This window comes from Tursiops truncatus, chromosome 18 (assembly GCF_011762595.2).
Source record: "Tursiops truncatus isolate mTurTru1 chromosome 18, mTurTru1.mat.Y, whole genome shotgun sequence".
Classification (NCBI taxonomy): Eukaryota; Metazoa; Chordata; class Mammalia; order Artiodactyla; family Delphinidae; genus Tursiops; species Tursiops truncatus.
The window spans coordinates 15,309,346-15,328,043 of record NC_047051.1 but is presented as its reverse complement, the minus strand read 5'-3'; the positions used below and the strand labels follow the sequence as shown (position 1 = coordinate 15,328,043).

Sequence of the window (18,698 nt, the reverse complement as noted above, 5' to 3'; positions counted from 1 at the left end):
CATTGGGTCTTCGTTGCTGTGCATGGCTTTTCTCTAGTTGCAGCGAGTGGGGGCTACTCTGTTGCGGTGCACGGGCTTCTCATTGTGGTGGCTTCTCATTGTGGTGGCTTCTCTTGTTGCAGAATACAGGCTCTAGGCACGTGGGCTTCAGTAGTTGTGGCATGTGGGATCAGTAGTTGTCGCTTGTGGTCTCTAGAGCGCAGGCTCAGTAGTTGTGGCACATGGGCTTAGCTGCTCCATGGCATGTGGGATCTTCCCAGACCAGGGCTTGAACCTGTGTCCTCTGCACTGGCAGGCAGATTCTTAACCACTGTGCCACCAGGGAACTCCCACAGCCTTTGTTTTTAAAAATTGGTTTTATTTTTGGGGATTTTTTAAATTGAATTATAGTCGATGGACAATATTATATAAGTTACAGATGTACAACATAGTGATTCACAATTTTTAAAGGTTATACTTCATTCACAGTTATTATAAAATATTGGCTATATTCCCTGTGTTATACAATATATCCTTGTAGCTTATTTATTTTATACATAATTTGTACCTCTTAGTCCCCTACCCCTATCTTGCCCCTCCCCCTTCCATCTTCCCACTGGGAACCACTAGTTTGTTTTATATCTGTGAGTCTGTTTCTTTTGTTATATTCCCTAGTTTGTTTTATTTTTTATATTCCACATATAAAGGATATCATACAGTATTTGTCTTACTCTGACTTATTTCACTTAGCATAATACCCTCAAAGTCCATCCATGTTGTTGCAAGTAGCAAATTGTTCTTTTTTATGGCTAAGTAGTATTCCACTGTGTGGTATATATGTGTGTGTATATATATATATCTTTATCCATTCATCTGTTGATGGACATTTAGGTTGCTTCCATATCTTGGCAATTGTAAATAATGCTGCTATAAACATTGGAGTGCATGTATCTTTTTGAATTAGTGGGTTTTTTTTCTGTATACATACCCAGGAGTGGATTGCTTGGTCACATGATAGTTATATTTTTTGGTTTTTTGAGAAGCCTCCATACTATTTGCCACAGTTACTGCACCAATTTACTTTCCCACCAACAGTGTATGAAGGGTCCCTTTTCTCCACATCCTTGCCAACATTGGTTGTCTTCTTTTTTTAAATCTTTATTGGAGTATAATTGCTTCACAATACTGTGTTAGTTTCTGTTGCATAACAAAGCAAATCAGCCATGTGCATACACGTCCCCATATCCCCTCCCTCTTGAGCCTCCCTCCCACCCTCCCTATCCCACCCCTCTAGGTCATTGCAAAGTACCGAGCAGATCTCCCTGTGCTAATGCTGCTGCTTCCCACCCGCCAACTATTTTACATTCAGTAGTGTATGTACGTCGATGCTACTGTCACTTCGCCCCAGCTTTGCCCTCCCCCCCATATTCTCAAGTCCATTTCCTATGTCTACCTCTTTATTCCTGCCCTGCAACTAGGTTCATCAGTACCATATATATATATTTTTTTCAGATTCCATATATATGTGTTAGCATACAGTATTTGTTTTTCTCTTTCTGACTTACTTTGCTCTGTACGACAGACTCTAGGTCCATCCACCTCAGTACAAATAACTCAATTTTGTTTCTGTTTATGATTAATATTCCATTGTATATATGTGCCACATCTTCTTTATCCATTCATCTGTCAATGGACATTTAGGTTGGTTCCATGTCCTGGCTATTGTAAATAGTGCTGCAATGAACATTGTGGTACATGTCTTTTTTTTTTTTTTTTTTTTTGGCTGTGTTGGGTTTTTGTTGCTGTGCATGGGTTTTCTCTAGTTGCAGTGAGCAGGGGATACTCTTCATTGCAGTGCATGGGCTCTCTTCACAGTGGCTTCTCTTGTTGCAGAGCACGGGCTCTAGGCGCCTGGGCTTCAGGAGTTGTGGCTCGTGGGCTCTGGAGCGCAGGCTCAGTAGTTGTGGCGCATGGGCTTAGTTGCTCCGCGGCGTGTGGGGTCTTCCTGGACCAGGGCTTGAACCCGTGTCCCCTTCACTGGCAGGGGGATTCTTAACCACTGCACCACCAGGGAAGCCCCATGTCTCTTTTTGAATTATGGTTTTCTCAGGGTATATGCCCAGTAGTGGGATTGCTGGGTCATATGGTAGTTCTATTTTTAGTTTTTAGTTTAGTTTTTTAAGGAACCTCCATACTGTTTTCCATAGTGGTTGTATCAATTTACATTCCCACCAACAGTGCATGAGGGTTCCTTTTTCACCACACCCTTTCCAGCATTTACTGTTTCTAGATTTTTTGATAATGGCCATTCTGACTGGCATGAGGTGACCTCATTGTAGTTCTGATTTGCACCTCTCTAATGATTAGTGATGTTGAGCATCTTTTCATGTGCCTTTTGGCCATCTGTATACCTTTCTTGTGAAATGTCTATTTAGGTCTTCTGCCCATTCTTTAACTGGATTTTTGTTGTTGTTGTTATTGAACTCCTTGAGCTGTTTGTATATTTTGGAGATTAATCCTTTGTCCATTGTTTCATTTGCAAATATTTTCTCCCATTCTGAGGGTTGTCTTTTCATCTTGTTTATGGTTTCCTTTGCTGTGCAAAAGCTTTTAAGTTTAATTAAGTCCCATTTGTTTATTTTTGTTTTTATTTGTTACTCTAAGAGGTGGGTCAAAAATGATCTTGCTGTGGTTTATGTCAAAGAGTGTTTTCCTATGTTTTCCTCTAAGAGTTTATAGTGTCTGGTCTTACATTTAAGTCTTTAATCCATTTGGAGTTTATTTTTGTGTATGGTGTTAGGTAGTGTTCTAATTTCATTCTTTTATATGTAGCTGTCCAGTTTTCCCAGCACCACTTATTGAAGAGGCTTGTCTTCTTTTTGATGATAGCCATTCTGACAGGTTTGAGGTGATATCTCATTGTGGTTTTAATTTGCACTTATCTGATGATTAACAATGTTGAGCATCTTTTCATGTGCCTGTTGGCCATCTTCACGTCCTCTCTGGAAAAATCTCTGTTCAGGTCTTCTGCCCATTTAATTGCCTTTTTTTTTTTTAATGTTGAGTTGTAGGAGCTGCTTATATATTTTGGATATTAACCCCTTATCAGTCATATCATTTACAAATATTTTTCCCCATTCAGTAGGTTGTCTCTTCATTTTGTCATTGGTTTCCATTGCTATGCAAAAGCTTATATGCTTAATTAGGTCCCATTTATTTATTTTTGCTTTTGTTTCCTTTGATTTAGGAGACAGATCCAAAGAATTATTGCTATAATTTACATCAAAGAGTGTTCTGCCTATGTTTTCCTCTAGGAGTTTTATAGTATCCAGTCTTACATTTAGGTCTTTAATCCATTTTGAGTTGTTGTACATGGTGTTAGAGAATGTTCTTTTACAAAGTCTATTTTGTATAAGTATTGCTACCCCAAATTTTTGTTTCTATTTGCATGGAATATATTTTCATATCCCTTCACTTTCAGTCTGTGTGTCTTTAGATCAGAAGTGAATCTCTTGTAGGCAGCATATAGATGGGTCTTTTTTTTTTTTAATCCATCAGTCACCCTATGTCTTTTGACTGAAGAATTTACATTTAAAGTGATTATTGATAGGTTGTACTAAATACCATTTTGTTAATTATTTTCTGGTTGTTTTTACAGTTCTATGCTCCTTCTCTTGCTCTCTTCCTTTGGAATTTGATGACTTTAGCATTATGTTTGAATTCCTTTTTCTAATTTTTCTCAATATTAGGTTTTTGGTTTGTGGTTAATTTGAGGTTCGTGTATAGCAGCCTATGTGTATAGCAGTCTATTTTAAGTTGATTACTTAAGTTCAAATCATTCTAAATACACTACATTTTTACTACCCCCACTCCACGTTTTATGTTTTTGATACATTTTACATCTTTTGATTTTGTATACCTACTAATTATTGTAGTTATAGTTGATTTTACAACTTTTGTCTTTAAACCTTATAACCTTTGTAAGTGATTGATCCACTGCCTTTACTATACGTTTGCTTTTACCAGGGAGATTTTTCCTTTTACATGTTTTCTGATTTCTAGTAATGGCCTTTTCTTTTTTTCTTAAAGAAGTCCTTTTAACATTTCTTGTATGACTGGTTCAGTGGTGAACTCCTGTAGATTCTGCTTGTCAGGGAAACTTTATTGCTCCTTCAATTCTGAACAATAACCTTGCCAGATAGAGTATTCTTGGTTACAAGTTTTTCCCTGTCAGTACTTTGAATATATTGTGCCATTCGCTTATGGCCTGTAAAGTTTCTGCTGAAAAGTCAGCTGATAGTCCTATAAGGGTTCCCTTGTACATAACTAGTTGTTTTTCCATTCTTTTGTGCCTAATATGCTCTTGATTCCATCTACTGTATTGTTCCTTTCAGTTATTGTATTCTTCAGCTCTGGTTGGTTCTTTTTTATATCTGTGTTGAAGTTCTCACTGTGTTCATTCTTCTTCCAAGTTTGGTGAGTATCTATCTTTATGGGTATTACTTTGAACACTTTATCAGGTTGATTACTTCTGTCCATTTCGTTGGTTCTTATCCTGCAGTTTTGTCTTGTTCTTTCATTTGGAGCATATTCCTGTCTCCTCATTTGTTTCTGTGTATTAGGTAGATGAGCTACAGCTTCTGGTTTTGAAGAAGTGGCCTTATGTAGAAGGTTTCCTGTGGGGCCCAGAAGAGCAATCCCTGCTAGTCACCAGAGCCAGGGATGTTTTCCATGTGGGCTGCGTGTGCCCCTCCTGTTATACGGTGCCACAGATGCTGCAGTCACACTAGTGGAAGGGGCTGGCCCCCAAGCCAGCTGCCTGTGTGGCCTGGCCACAGCTGCTGCGCACTCACTGGTGGGCAAGGCTGGCCCCAGTGTGGCTGGCTGTGGGGCCCAACCACAATGGTTGCAGGTACAATTGTGAGTGGGGCTGGCTCCCGCCCTGGGAGGAGGGGGACTATACCAGCCAAGGACTCCCACTGGATATGGCAGGAGGGGTGGCAGCTGGGAGGAGCTGCTTTGGGCAGGGCAGGTCTGCAGGGGAATGCTGGGGTTGGGGTGAGTGGTGTTAGCAAGGCAGATGGCAAATGTTTTGAAATGGCGCCTGCCAGTGCTGGGCCAGCCTAGGTAGAAGGAGAATTTTTTAAATGATGCCCGCCAGCACTTTGTTCCCCAGAGGCAGTTTCTTCCCCCCCCTTTGGCACTCACTCTAAAGTTAATGAATGTACTTCACATGTGGCCTGGGCACTTTGCAAAGTACTGCCTCTGTCCTGGGACTCAAAGTAAGTGAATTTGTGCCCTTTAAGAGCAGAGTCTTGGTTTCCTACAGCTCTCCTGGATACAAGCCCTGCTGGTTTTCAAAACCAGATGTTGTTATAGGGGCTCATCTTCCTGGTGCAGGTCCCTAGGGCTGGGGTGCCTGACGTGGGGCTCGAACCCCTCTCTCCTTAGGGAGAACCTCCGTGTTTGTGAGGTCCCCTCCCGTTTGTGGGTAGCCATGTTGGGGGTACGGGTCCTGATGAGACCACATCTCTGCCCTCCTACCTGTCTCAATGTGTTTTTTTCTTTATATCCTTAGTTGTAGGAGAGCTGTTCTGCTGGTCTTCAGGTCATTCTCAGAGAGCTGTTGCACACGTGGCTGTAGTTTTGGGGTGTCGTGGGAGCATCTTCCTACTCCACCATCTTGATCCTGCCTCAGTGCTCCTCTTCATTTATACAAATCCTTCCATGCCCATCTCAGTTTCTACCTCCTCGGTGACACTTTCTCATTCTATGCCTCCTGTTAGCCTCCCTGAAGCACACAACGGCACCCTGAGTCTTCATCATACAGCTTAACACATAGTTCTATGCTATTCTGCTATTGTTATTGATGTGTTTTACTCCCTGAAGCATCAATAGAGTCTTCACTTTCTTTTGTATTTTTCCCAGGGCCTAGCATAGACCTTTCTCACTGTGGGTGTCATTATCATACAAGGGTGTACCCGTAACAAATAATCAGTATAGCTTCAAAGTCGTTCATTCCAGAAACTTGGCCTACCTTTGGTCACTCCATCCAGCGGTCTGCTACAGACAAGGCCTATGATCCCATCAGCAAACACATTTTTGATAAAATGTGAGCAACTAGGCATTGCTTTTTAAATATGCATACTAGCTTTAAAATTGAGCTTCTTATGTATTCCCAACATATGAAAATTAGGTGACACACATTCAACACTATTGTTTACTTGGTTAAAGTCTAACAAAATTGAATACTTTGCTTTTCAAGTGTTCCACCATAACCCTCAACCACGATGGCCTGTTAAAAATGTTAACAACAGTATTGCAACTTTATAGAAATAAATATTAACATTTATACATGTAGTCATTGGGCTATGAGACCAAGAGTACTTGATTAAATAGAAGAAGCCTCAATAAGTGAACATGAACTTCACTGCTGTCTCATTATCAGTTAGGTTTATAATTCTGAATTCCATGTGTTCATCCACAGATAGTTCATGATGCTGAAACAGACAGAGTAATAATTAATCTATCCAACTGTCCACCTCTGTATGATGAGGTGAAAGTGAAATTTCTCTCTTCTTCGGTGAGTAATCAAGAAACAATTTATGCTGCTAATCTTGTCTGGTTTTCTGAATGATTCTGGTTTGGGATTTCCTTTGCTACAATTCCCAACAAGGGAGATGATAGATGTCAACCCCTAGTCAGGGATGGGGAGACAAAACAAGTCAGATTTCTATATCGAATATTTTTTAAAAAAAGAAAATATGTAATTAAATATATTTTTGCTCATTTGTTTTCTAAATTGTATACAATTTACATGTATTAATTTTCAAATAAGAAAAAAATACAAAAACCCGGATGTTAAAAAAAAAGTTATAAACTACATAGCAGTGATCATATTTTGGGTTGGTATCTTTAAAACACATTGTTCCCCATAACTTACAAAATACGTGAAAGTGAGGGAGATTTTGCTTTCCTCTCAATTGAGAATTCATTTAAAATAGCATATTCAATCCAATATTTATGAAAAATAAGAATATCTGCCATTGTCATTACAGTATAATTTATGCTGACCAGTTATCAAATGTATGCCTGATTATTCTGTATATAGCAAATTTCTAAGCCCCAGTAGTTTCATTTTCCTATGAAATCATCAACCAGAACTGCCAACGTGTAACTGTTTGCTCAATTTAAAGCTTATTTCCTGTGCCCGCCTGCATCCCCTGCTTGCTCCCTGTTGGCGGAGAATTTACTAAGTTTGAAATGGTACATGTGTTGAAGCAAGTGGCTGGGATAGCTCCCCTTGAATAACTGAGCCAGTCTGAATTCTCTTAATCAGGGGTCTCTAAGCAGAAGCACTGGTGTAGGGGCGCTAGCCAAGGGGATGTTGGTGATTTCTGGCCTTTGTGGTTGTCAAGGGTCATGAGATGAAAGCACTTTCAGAAATCGTAGGTATTTCTGTCATCATCAATCGTGGTTAATTATCCAATGTAGCTGCTCCTTGTAGGATATTATTGGGGCAGAAACAGACATAGGTCCTTAGTAGATTCTGTTTAGCACTATCCAAACCAGATTAAAAGACCAGTGTCTAAATTTATAAATATCACAGAGAAAATACATTTCCATGAAAATTTTGCTAGAAATGGCGAGAGAAAAGAACAGCAATCTCTCAAAGTCTCTGTCTTGGTGTCTTGAGTATAATGTTGATGGTAAGTGCTGCATATTCAATAGCTACAGTTATTTGATGAACGTACAGATGAATAACGGAATTTTAATCCCTTTGGAAAGATTATTTTTCACAGTAAAATGGATACGAAGAACTAATTTTTCTTTTTTCACCATGTCTTTTTAGGATCTTCCTAAATACTATGACGACTGTCCATTTTTCTTTTGGTTCCATACATCTTTTATACAAAATAACAGGTATGGCTATGGTATAATCCAGTAGAAACAGCTTAGTCTCGAATGTCTATGTGAGAGGAAATGACAAGTCTTTTGCTAATTGCCATAAGCCCAATTTATAGAAACCAAAAAATCCTTGAGTCACCGTTCTTCATTGCCTTCCTTATTGTGATCTGGTTATTTAAAAAATATGGCTATTTTTCTTTAACATCTTTATTGGAGTATAATTGCTTTACAATGTTGTGTTTCTGCTGTATAACAAAGTGAATCAGCTATACATATACATATATCCCCATATCTCCTCCCTCTGCATCTACCTCCCATCATCCCTATCCCACCCCTCTAGGTGGACACAAAGCACTGAGCTGATCTCCCTGTGCTATGAGGCTGCTTCCCACTAGCTATCTGTTTTACATTTGGTAGTTGTATATATGTCCATGCCCCTCTCTCACTTCATCCCAGCTTACCCTTCCCCCTCCCTGTGTCCTCAAGTCCATTCTCTATGTTGTGTCTTTATTCCTGCCCTGTCCCTAGGTTCATCAAAACCATTTTTTTCTTTTTTTTAGATTCCATATATATGTCTTAGCATACAGTATTTGTTTTTCTGACTTACTTCAGTCTGTATGACAGACTCTAGGTCCATCCACCTCACTACAAATAACTCAATTTCATTTCTTTTTATGGCTGAGTAATATTCCATTGTAGATATGTGCCACATCTTCTTTATTCATTCATCTGTTGATGGACACTTAGGTTGGTTCCATGTCCTGGCTATTGTAAATAGAGCTGCAATGAACATTTTGGTACATGACTCTTTCTGAATTATGGTTTTCTCAGGGTATATGCCCAGTAGTGGGATTGCTGGGTCGTATGGTAGTTCTATTTTTAGTTTTTTAAGGAACCTCCATACTGTTCTCCATAGTGGCTGTACCAATTCACATTCCCACCAGCAGTGCAAAAAGGTTCCCTTTTCACCACACCCTCTCCAGCATTTATTGTTTGTAGATTTTTTGATGATGGCCATCCTGACTGGTGTGCGGTGATACCTCATTGTGGTTTTGATTTGCATTTCTCTAATGATTAGTGATGGTGAGCATCCTTTCATGTGTTTGTTGGCGATCTGTATACCTTCTTTGGAGAAGTGTCTGTTTAGGCTTTCTGCCCATTTTTGGATTGGGTTGTTTTTTTTTGATACTGAGCTTCATTTTTCATATTGAGCTTGTATATTTTGGAGATTAATCCTTTGTCAGTTGCTTCATCTGCAAATATTGTCTCCCATTCTGAGGGTTGTCTTTTGGTCTTGATTATGGTTTCCTTAGCTGTGCAAAAGCTTTTAAGTTTCAGGAGGTGGGTCAAAAAGGATCTTGCTGTGATTTATGTCATAGAGTGTTCTGCCTATGTTTTCCTCTAAGAGTTTTATAGTGTCTGGACTTACATTTAGATCTTTAATCCATTTTGAGTTTATTTTTGTGTATGGTGTTAGGGAGTGTTCTAATTTCATTCTTTTACATGTAGCTGTCCAGTTTTCCCAGCACCACTTATTGAAGAGGCTGTCTTTTCTCCATTTTATATTCTTGCCTCCTTTATCAAAGATAAGGTGACCATATGTGCATGGGTTTATCTCTGGGCTTTCTATTCTGTTCCATTGATCTATATTTCTGTGTTTGTGCCAGTACCATACTGTCTTGATTACTGTAGCTTTGTAGTATAGTCTGAAGTCAGGGAGCCTGACTCCTCCAGCTCCGTTTTTCTTTCTCAAGATTGCTTTGGCTATTTGGGGGTCTTTTGTGTTTCCATACAAACTGTGAAATTTTTTGTTCTAGTTTTGTGAAAAATGCCATTGGTAGTTTGATAATTGCATTGAATCTGTAGATTGCTCTGGGTAGTATACTCATTTTCACAATGTTGATCCTTCCAACCCAAGAACATGGTATATATCTCTCCATCTGTTTGTATCCTCTTTAATTTCTTTCATCAGTGTCTTATATTTTTCTGCATACAGGTCTTTTGTCTCCTTAGGTAGGTTTATCCCTAGGTATTTTATTCTTTTTGTTGCAGTGGTGAATGGGAGTGTTTCCTCAATTTCTCTTTCAGATTTTTCATCATTAGTGTATAGGAATCAAGACATTGCTGTGCATTAATTTTGTATCCTGCTACTTTACCAAATTCATTGATTAGCTCTAGTAGTTTTCTGGTAGCATCTTTAGGATTCTCTATGCAGAGTATCATGTCATCTGCAAACAGTGACAGTTTTACTTCTTTTCTGATTTGGATTCCTTTTCTTCTCTGATTGTAAAAATATGGCTATTCTTGAGACCCACTGTTGCATTATCCTCAAGGTCCATGCCATAGGACTGCGTTATAAAACATACCATAAGCAAATCTTGAGTGTGGCAACAAATCCCTCCCATGAAAGTTTAATATGAGTTTGTTCAGTACCTTGAATATGGCAGGTCCTCAGTATGTGTTGATTTACTGATGACTGACCAACACCAAATTCTATGCCACAGGAAGGTGTCATCCAGGGAGGCTTCAGCTAGTTTAAAAGGTGGTTGACACACTTACATCTAGGGCAGAAGTTATAAGACACAGTAAGTATCAGTGAAGACAGCTTTCAAAAAATTAATGGTCTCCCATTTAAAACTGATTTTCTTATAACTAAATCGGATAATCTGTTTTTAAAAAGTAATTGATTTGAAGAGTATTCCAAAGAATCTCTATCATGTCTGAAACTCATTCCTAAATCTAGAAGTTCTCCACATCGTCTATTCTGTGGTGCTGAAAATTTGAGATTGGTATCACCATACCATTCAATACAAAAGGAAAGATAATATTCAAAAAATCATAGAGTTTTGAAGAAGTGGTTATGATTGTATGTGCCATGAACTGACAGTTCCCATAACATACAATCCTAGCCTTTTCTTCAAATGTAGACTGCATCTAATCCCACCTCAAGTCCGCTAAGGTGACAGTAAATAAAAACCTAGCCTAAACACCTACAATGCACACACATTTAGTGGATATTGATAGAGTGAACTTTGGATTTGATGGAACATTTTTGCCAATTTTTTCCCCTGGATGTACAGACAGAAAACTTTGACTTAACATGAGCAAAGTCCCTCAAATAGACATCTAGGTGGAACTTCATTTGGTACTACTTCTCAAAAGTGGTTCTTGCTAAAGGGCACAGTTTTTTCCTTTAAAACACCATGTTCATATTAGAGAAGCAACCTGCTAAATCACTTTTCTCCTCACTTTTATAGTTTCTGAAGATTTAACGTGTGAATTTCCATACTCCTTGGTAAAGCTGTTTTTATTATGAGACTTAATTTACCCAAAATGCCAACTTCATCATTTAAAAGACACTTGTTACTGGGTTTTAATACACATCTAGTCTGATTTATCACATATAGAAATTTAATTTATTAAATATTAATTCCATAAAAGGCAATATTAAAAGGATCAGTGACACGTTGTTACTGAAGGTCATGATATTTTTGTGTCTTAAGAGAGAAAGTGGGAGAGCTGGTCTTTGAAAGCTAATTAGATGCAGAGGAGGGGTCGAGACTGATGGTGGCCAGCAAGGCTTGTTTTTTTTAAAGCAACAAGGCTGTCCTACAGCATGGCTTTTCTGTTAGCCCTACAATAAAATGTAATTTTTTTTCTATTCTAGGCTTTATCTTTCAAGAAGTGAATTGGATAATCCCCACAAACCAAAAGCATGGAAAATTTACCGTCCAGAGTTCGCAGTCGAGGTATATTTTGATGACGTTAAGTTGTAGCTGGTATCTAAGTGTAGTTCCCCTTCTAGGCTAGAATCATGTTCTTCCCAATCCTTGCTACCTATTTGTATCTTTTAAACCTATTTCCTTGCTGATATATTTACATATTATATACATATGTCCCTGAGAACTATTAAATATATACAAAAGAGAATGTCAATGGCAACAGTTTTTTTTGAAAGAACATATGTCACAGTTTTCATTTGTATTGAGATAAATTTGAAACAGTACACGGGAACGTTAGTTATCACTTAGCAACTCAGAAATAAAACTTTCCTATCAAAATAACATTTAAAAATTGTGATTGTCCCCCAATACTGTGGGTTTATTTACCTATGTATTTTTGGACAAGTATTCATTCCCTACTTTGGTTTACATTTGTAATTTCAGATTTGTTAGAAAAGTAATTTCTAATTCCTTCTTCTACTTGATTTACAAACTATTAACGAGCATCAGAATGGCAGCAAAGATCGTTTTAAAACCCATCACCCCTGCTCACAACCAGCTTCACCTAAGCTTGGGGAACTCTGAAGTAAGGTCAAGTTTTCATTATAGACACTGGTTAGTCCTGTGTCCACAGGGAATCATTTTCTCTTTGGTACCAGGTGCTACTTTATTCTAAGTACTTTCACTGCCACTATCTTAAGGCCGTAATTGTCTTTGAAAACAGTTCTATGTTGGCTTTACTATTTGAGTGATTTTCCTTTTATTGGCAAGACTCCCAACAATCCAGCCCAAGTTGAACTGACCAGGAAATGAAAAGTAGCAAATGCTGAGAACCAGTGCCTCTGCTAAAACACGGACTGCTCGTTCCTGAAAAACCTTGCACTTTGCAGAAAGCACATGATAAAAAAATAGGGTCTGTCCCAACTCCCCAAACCCTTCCAACTAAGCAGTGTTGTAACAGTGCACTAACCACTGGCCACTTGGGTTGGCAGCCCCACAAGGTCTGGAGGTTGCCACAGTCAGTATTTTTTAAGGGAAACTAGAGCAACAGTTTATAGAGAAGGGTGGGTGGGTGCCAACCTAGCAGGGATGGGAGGAGAGCCCCGAGCCGCCAGCGTGGTGGCGTGGAAGGCCATGCAGGGGCTTCTCTCCCCCTCAAAATAGCCCCCAAAGAGCGCAGCTGCAAAGGTTATTCTACTCCCCTTAATCTGACTCCCCTTGGGGGAAGAGCTCTTGGAGACACAGCCTTTCAAACTCCTTCCATGTTATCTACATTATTCCCTGTAATTTGGGTTACAGAAATATATTGTGGCAGCCCAGGTTCCTCCTTTAAAATTCCTGCAGCTGTAATCCGTGGAGGGCAGATCAGCGGGCAGGCCTAGGTGAATGGGAAAAAAAAGCGAGGAGTAAGATCTACCTTTAACACTCGCAAAAGCTGGGAAACCCCAGTTTTTCAGAATCTTGCTTTTTGAAATAAAGGAAATGACAGTTGGGGGTTTCTCTTCCGTAGCCCTCCAAAATGGATGGAAATTTCTGGCAATTATGAGCTGTCACACTATTCTGCTTTTGCTCATAAAGAGAACTTGTTCAGGGCCTCCAGCAGGGCTGCTTTCCTAGAACCCCGTGCAAATAATTCGTTAAACAACTTGAGAAACTTAGATCATAATATATCAGAACGATATTGGTTTTCTTGAATAGAATTTACTGACCTGGAAAACTTGATATCCAGAAGTTTATTTTAAAAAATAGAATGGCATCCTGCCAAATCAGTCACATCACATACACAGCCTGGTGGAGGGAGAGTAATTCTAGTGGGCCACGTTTCGCAACTGCAGTGTATACAGAATATGCATTTATATCAGTAGTTATTGTACATCAGGAATCTTGCTGACAAAAAAAACAATGCTCGTTGCAATAAAACCATCACCTTGAAATATCACCATACATAACTCAGACATCCCTGACAGTTGGTTCTTAGCACATAAAGTACTTAAATCATATCGTCAACTATTAGGCAAATTTAATGATAGAACACCAGAATTTCTTTAAACACAGTATTTCAAGTTACTCTCTTTTTGTCCGGAGTACAGATTTGAAATGGTACAAACTGTACCCAAATACTGAACCATGAATTAAGCAAACAGAATGAAACGTTAAAAAAAAACAACTCTCAAGTTTCCATTCATTACTCCCACTCACTCTTACCTGCCTCAGACAGTTTCTGTTGAAGATATTCAGTTAAATCTTTACAGGACAACACGTGAGAAGACCTACTGCCAACAGGGCTTAGACAACAGGGGCCCGGTGGGCTCTGGAGCAGGTCACTTCCTGGGGGAAGCCAGTCCCATTTGCTATTTTTGCTTCAATCCAGGCCTGTTCAGAAGCAGCACCACTCAGTAGCTACTGACCATTTAAGTACAGAGAAAAGTAAGGTAGAAAAATTGCTTTTCAAGAAAAGGCAAACAGAAGACCAGGCATAGCTCTGGAGCCCGTCGGGCACAACACCGGGCATCCCCCCTCCGCTAAACGTCTGCCAGCAGCTGGCCTTCCCGACCCTCTCTGGCTTCTGGCCGGAGTCACCACCGAGGCTGCAGGGAGAACAAAAACTTATGGAAACTGGAGGCCTCACACACAACGCTTCCGTCCTGCCAACAAGGTGGGACATACCAGTGTGGACCATTATTAACACGTCAGCCGCAGGGGCGGATTAAGAGCTCTTTATTAGAGGCCTGGGGGGTCTCGGGGCAGCACAGAATGAGGCGGCTGACTTCACTGGTGACGGCAAGGGCTCACGTAAACCGGACGGCCAGGGAACAGCTGCCCATCCCAAGTCTACGGTTGTCAGGTGAACCAGGGTTTGTTAGTAGTGCATACCTACGGCACAGTTTAATGAAATTACCTTTGCTTCATTGATTTATTAAGTCACACCCCAGAGACCACCATCACTGAAATTCACGACAGCCAGTACCCCATATTAAAGGCTCCAGCGTGGCAAGGAGTGAGGGATCCCGAGACAAACTTCAGCCCTGACACCACTCACGGGGAGTGCAAGCACGACACTCTGGTTCCCTCTGAAAGGAGACCGCTTTGCCCACAGGCACCACTCTGTCCCCAGACGGGGAGCCAGGGCCTCTCTTGGCTTTGGCACTCTGCTCCCTGGAAGGGCTTCCGATTGGCAGAGGCAAGGAGGGCGTGGTCCAAAGTGGATCAGCAGCCCGTAGGTGGTCCGACAACTTCCCTGGAATCCCGCCCAGGCCCGGACACAGAGGCAGCAGCTCAGGGCAGCTGTCAGCCACAGTCTTCACAAAGCACCACAGGCCCCTCCCCTCAGCCCCTGCCTCGAGCTCGAGCCCAGCAGAGAGGAGCTCCCTGGGACAGGAGGAGGGGCTGGCACGGGCGAGGGCCCTGCTGCTTCCCAAAGGCTCTGGGCCACACCCAACAATATGTCCGGGCGTGGAATGGGATCCCACCTGGAAGAAGATGGGTGGCACTGTTTCCACAGAGGAGCACCTTGGGAAAATCCAGGATGCTTACTCTGAAACTCAAATCAAGAACATGGAAGCCACACCACTATGCAGATATATTCTCCTCTTTAGAATCTAGACGGACGCCTTAGTTTTCAAGCACCACAGGAAAACTTTTTAAAAACTTTAACCACTTATTACAGGGTATGTGCTAAGTAGATTTTAAAAGAGACCCACATCTAGCATGGATGAAGCATTTATAACCATCCTCCTGAAACATGGTTACCTCTGGTTTTTTCTAGTGAGATCTGAGATTAAACATGGAACTAAATTGTGCTTCACTCACAACACAACCACCTAAACCGCATGTACACATACAGGTTTACGCAAAAGCCCTTAAGATAGCTCTACTCAGCCTTTCAGATTAGGTACCTCGGGCCAGCAGCCCACCCTGTATGTCCCACCAAGGACAAGAGCAGCAACTTTTCCACTTCACTACAATTATGGGCAGAAATTATATAATAGAAAAGAGAAGCTCTTCTATAAAGTTTAAGGTAGAAGGTAGAAAAATGGAAGACAAAAAAAAATTTCCCACAAAATCAAAAAATTCCACATTGGTCTTGTACTCCTTGAAACCCTGAGAACTGCAGTCCTCAAACAGCTTCACTTGATCAAGGTTTGCCAGAACACTTCAGTATGCTTCAAACTGGCTCATCATCAACTTCCTGCTGTATTCATAGGCCAAAAAGAGTGCCCCGTTGGCAGGGAACGCGCGAATCATGGTAGGTTTCAGTCCAGAATATAAGGCCGTTATTCCTAGAAAACAAAAGGGTGACCAAAGACTGAGCTCCCCCTCCTTGGACATACCGCACGAACCCACACAGCACAGATATTTTTACAGTTACAGATCCAGACAACAGCGCTGAACCCCAGCAGCGATGGAACAGGTTTCCCTGGACTACTGGAACTAGACAGACTAGTAGAAACAAGGGCGAGGGCAGGTCTGCCAGCAGAGCTGGTGAGGCTCCGGGTACAGTCACCGATCCCGTGCCTGTTACCTCCTGGTAAGCGGGTCAGGCAGAGCAGGGGGCCTCCTGTGGGCAGACAGAAGGCAGCCACAGAGCCACGGACGGCAGCAACTTCGCAGCTTCACCTGGGGGGCGAGGACCACGAGGCACTGGGCCAGAACACAGAGCACTGACACTGATGTGGAAGACCTGTTTCTAGTGTTAGCACTGCCCAAGGCAGTTCTGAAGATCCAGGCAGATAAGGGAGGTGTAAGTACTTTGGAAAACTACAAAGTGTAATGCAAATTTAAAAGGGGTTGCTGTTAGTAATACACAAGATGTCTGTGCTCTATTTGGGGTTAAAGCAGTTGCTGCATGCTGTTACTGTGCTCGCTTTCTCTCAAAATCAAGACAGAAAAGTGCACATCCAAGTTTTAAGACGTATAGTGGATGCTGGAAGGACAGGTCTTTACTCACTAGTGGCATAAAATTGGCTTTATACAAACACTAAAAGTCTTTATCTACCTGTATAACTAAAAACTGATAGCAAATCACCTTCAGAAATTGCTTAGTGCCTTTCTCATTGCAGAAGTCTTATCATTAAGGATGTACGTTCTTTTAAATGCCTTACTGATATGCTGTTAGAGCTCATCTCCTGATGATATTGTTTAAAACAAGTGGTGCAGGACTTCCTTGGTGGTCCAGTGGTTAAGACTCCACGCTTCCACTGCAGGGGGAATGGGTTGGATCCCTGGTTGGGGAAGTTTCACATGCCGCAGAGTGCAGCCAAAAAAAAAAAAAAAAAAAAAAGTGGTGCTAACTCTGAAACATGTGTCCTCTTAGACAAAACACATACTTTAAAAATTCCCACCAGGCTATTTAGAAACAAAATCCTGGCCCAAAGGTTAGGAATCAGAGCTTTAAACATTCTTGAGGGGACTTCCCTGGTGGCGCAGTGGTTAAGAATCTGCCTGCCAATGCAGGGGACACGGGTTCAATCCCTGGTCCAGCGAGATCCCACATGCCGTGGAGCAACTAAGCCCGTGCACCACAACTACCGAGCCTGCACTCTAGAGCCCGCAAGCCACAACTACTGAGCCCACAAGCCACAACTACTGAAGCCCATGTGCCTAGAGCCCATGCTCCGCAACGAGAAGCCACCGCAATGAGAAGCCCGCGCACCGCAATGAAACGTAGCCCCCACTTGCCGCAACTAGAGAAAGCCCACGCACAGCAACGAAGACAACACAGCAAAAAATAAAATAAACATTCTTGAGAATAATGAAGCTAAAGAAAGGGGTCTGGAAACAAATCCACAAATGTGAATTACATACACCGTTAGAAAAGCGAGGCGGTGGAAGAGAGCGATGACCCACCTGCTTGACTTCGACAAGACGAGCGGCCGAATGACCACTCCCCATACGTCCCTCCTGTTTCAGCAGTTGGCAGACTCACCTTCATTTTTCACGATGCTTATGAAAGTTCCAATAAATCCTGCCTGCTTTCCAGACATGGAGAGAACTTGAATTCTGGATTTGATACAATCCACTGGGTAAACAGCAAGCCAGAGGCAGATTCCACCAAATCCACCACTTAACATCAAAGGGACAGGGCCTAGAGAAGAAAATGAGCAAACAGTGTTTTGTCTCAAGAACAGCTGATGTGATATTTCCAGAGGTCAGTGTAGTAGTGGCTGCAGGTAGGTGCAAATACAAACACGAAAGCTGCGGAACACAGTTCTCTGGGGCAAGTGTCAAACTGCCTAAGAGCACAGGTTCTGTGTGGTAGCCTGGGGCTGTCCCTCACGACTCCAGGGCAAGGGGCAGCCCTAGTGAGGGTCAGATTTAGGCTGGTCTCTGTGGCCCTCCTGCCCCGTCCTCCAGAGGCCTGGCCCCCCAAGAACCAGCAGGCCCCCAGCAGCATGGCAACGCCCTACCATGAGGAGTGAGAACAGAGGCCACTGAAACACAGGCTGCATCTTCTTCAACTTTCCCTTAATTATTCTAATATATTAATGTCCCACAGCTCTGATTCTTCCTTTGCCATGAAAAAGCAAAGTTATTAAACGTAACAGTTAAGCCTAGGAGCTTGACTATCCCCAGAATAGGTCCAAAACACTGAAGGGAGGTATTTAAGAAACAAGTAACCACTCATGTGAGCCAAACATTGATACAGTTGTGTCAAGCAGTTAATTAGGATAAACTAGAAAGAAGTACACTTCTCACTGCTCTCAAAACACTATCAAGATTTATTACTAAGCTTATTGCAAGATGATTTATAGGTGATTTCCCCAATTGTTGGTGATATCCTACAGGGAAAATAATATCTGTGTTCTCCCCTAAAATGGACCCAGAGCAAATGAACAAATGTTATTCCAGTAAAACCTGGAATTATTATTATTATATATTAAAATAACTGGAATTATTATTTGGTGGGGGGGAACCTTCAAGATGGCAGAGGAGTAAGCCGTGGAGATCACCTTCCTCTCCACAAATACATTAGAAACACATCTACATGTGGAACAACTCCTACAGAACACCTACTGAACGCTGGCAGAAGACCTCAGACCTCCCAAAAGGCAAGAAACTCCCCACATACCTGGGTAGGGCAAAAGAAAA

General features: G+C 41.4%; 2 protein-coding genes across 13 annotated transcripts in view; one reads left to right on the top strand and one right to left on the bottom strand.

The window, feature by feature from the left end:
* The window catches only part of TPTE2 (transmembrane phosphoinositide 3-phosphatase and tensin homolog 2), a 68,414-nt gene extending 56,463 nt beyond the window's left edge, over window positions 1-11,951 (top strand). For 2 of the 3 annotated variants that reach the window (XM_073795107.1, XM_073795108.1), the window contains 3 exons: window positions 6,467-6,562; window positions 7,832-7,902; window positions 11,555-11,951. In XM_073795107.1, the coding sequence (XP_073651208.1) occupies window positions 6,467-6,562; window positions 7,832-7,902; window positions 11,555-11,663 (276 nt within the window). In that variant the 3' untranslated portion in view covers window positions 11,664-11,951. The remainder of the gene's footprint in view (window positions 1-6,466; window positions 6,563-7,831; window positions 7,903-11,554) is intronic. The other variant, XM_073795109.1, reaches the window with a different exon arrangement.
* The window catches only part of SLC25A15 (solute carrier family 25 member 15), an 82,437-nt gene that overhangs the window by 26,332 nt on the left and 37,407 nt on the right, over window positions 1-18,698 (bottom strand). For 3 of the 10 annotated variants that reach the window (XR_012327626.1, XR_012327628.1, XR_012327627.1), the window contains exons 6-7: window positions 17,536-17,694; window positions 10,321-10,448 (exon numbers count right to left, since the gene is read on the bottom strand). Coding sequence is in view for 4 of the 10 variants with exons in the window: in XM_073795112.1 (XP_073651213.1) it covers window positions 15,765-15,889; window positions 17,536-17,694 (284 nt within the window). In the remaining 6 variants the exon portion in view is untranslated. The other 7 variants (XM_073795112.1, XM_019936677.3, XM_019936678.3 and 4 more) reach the window with 5 other exon arrangements.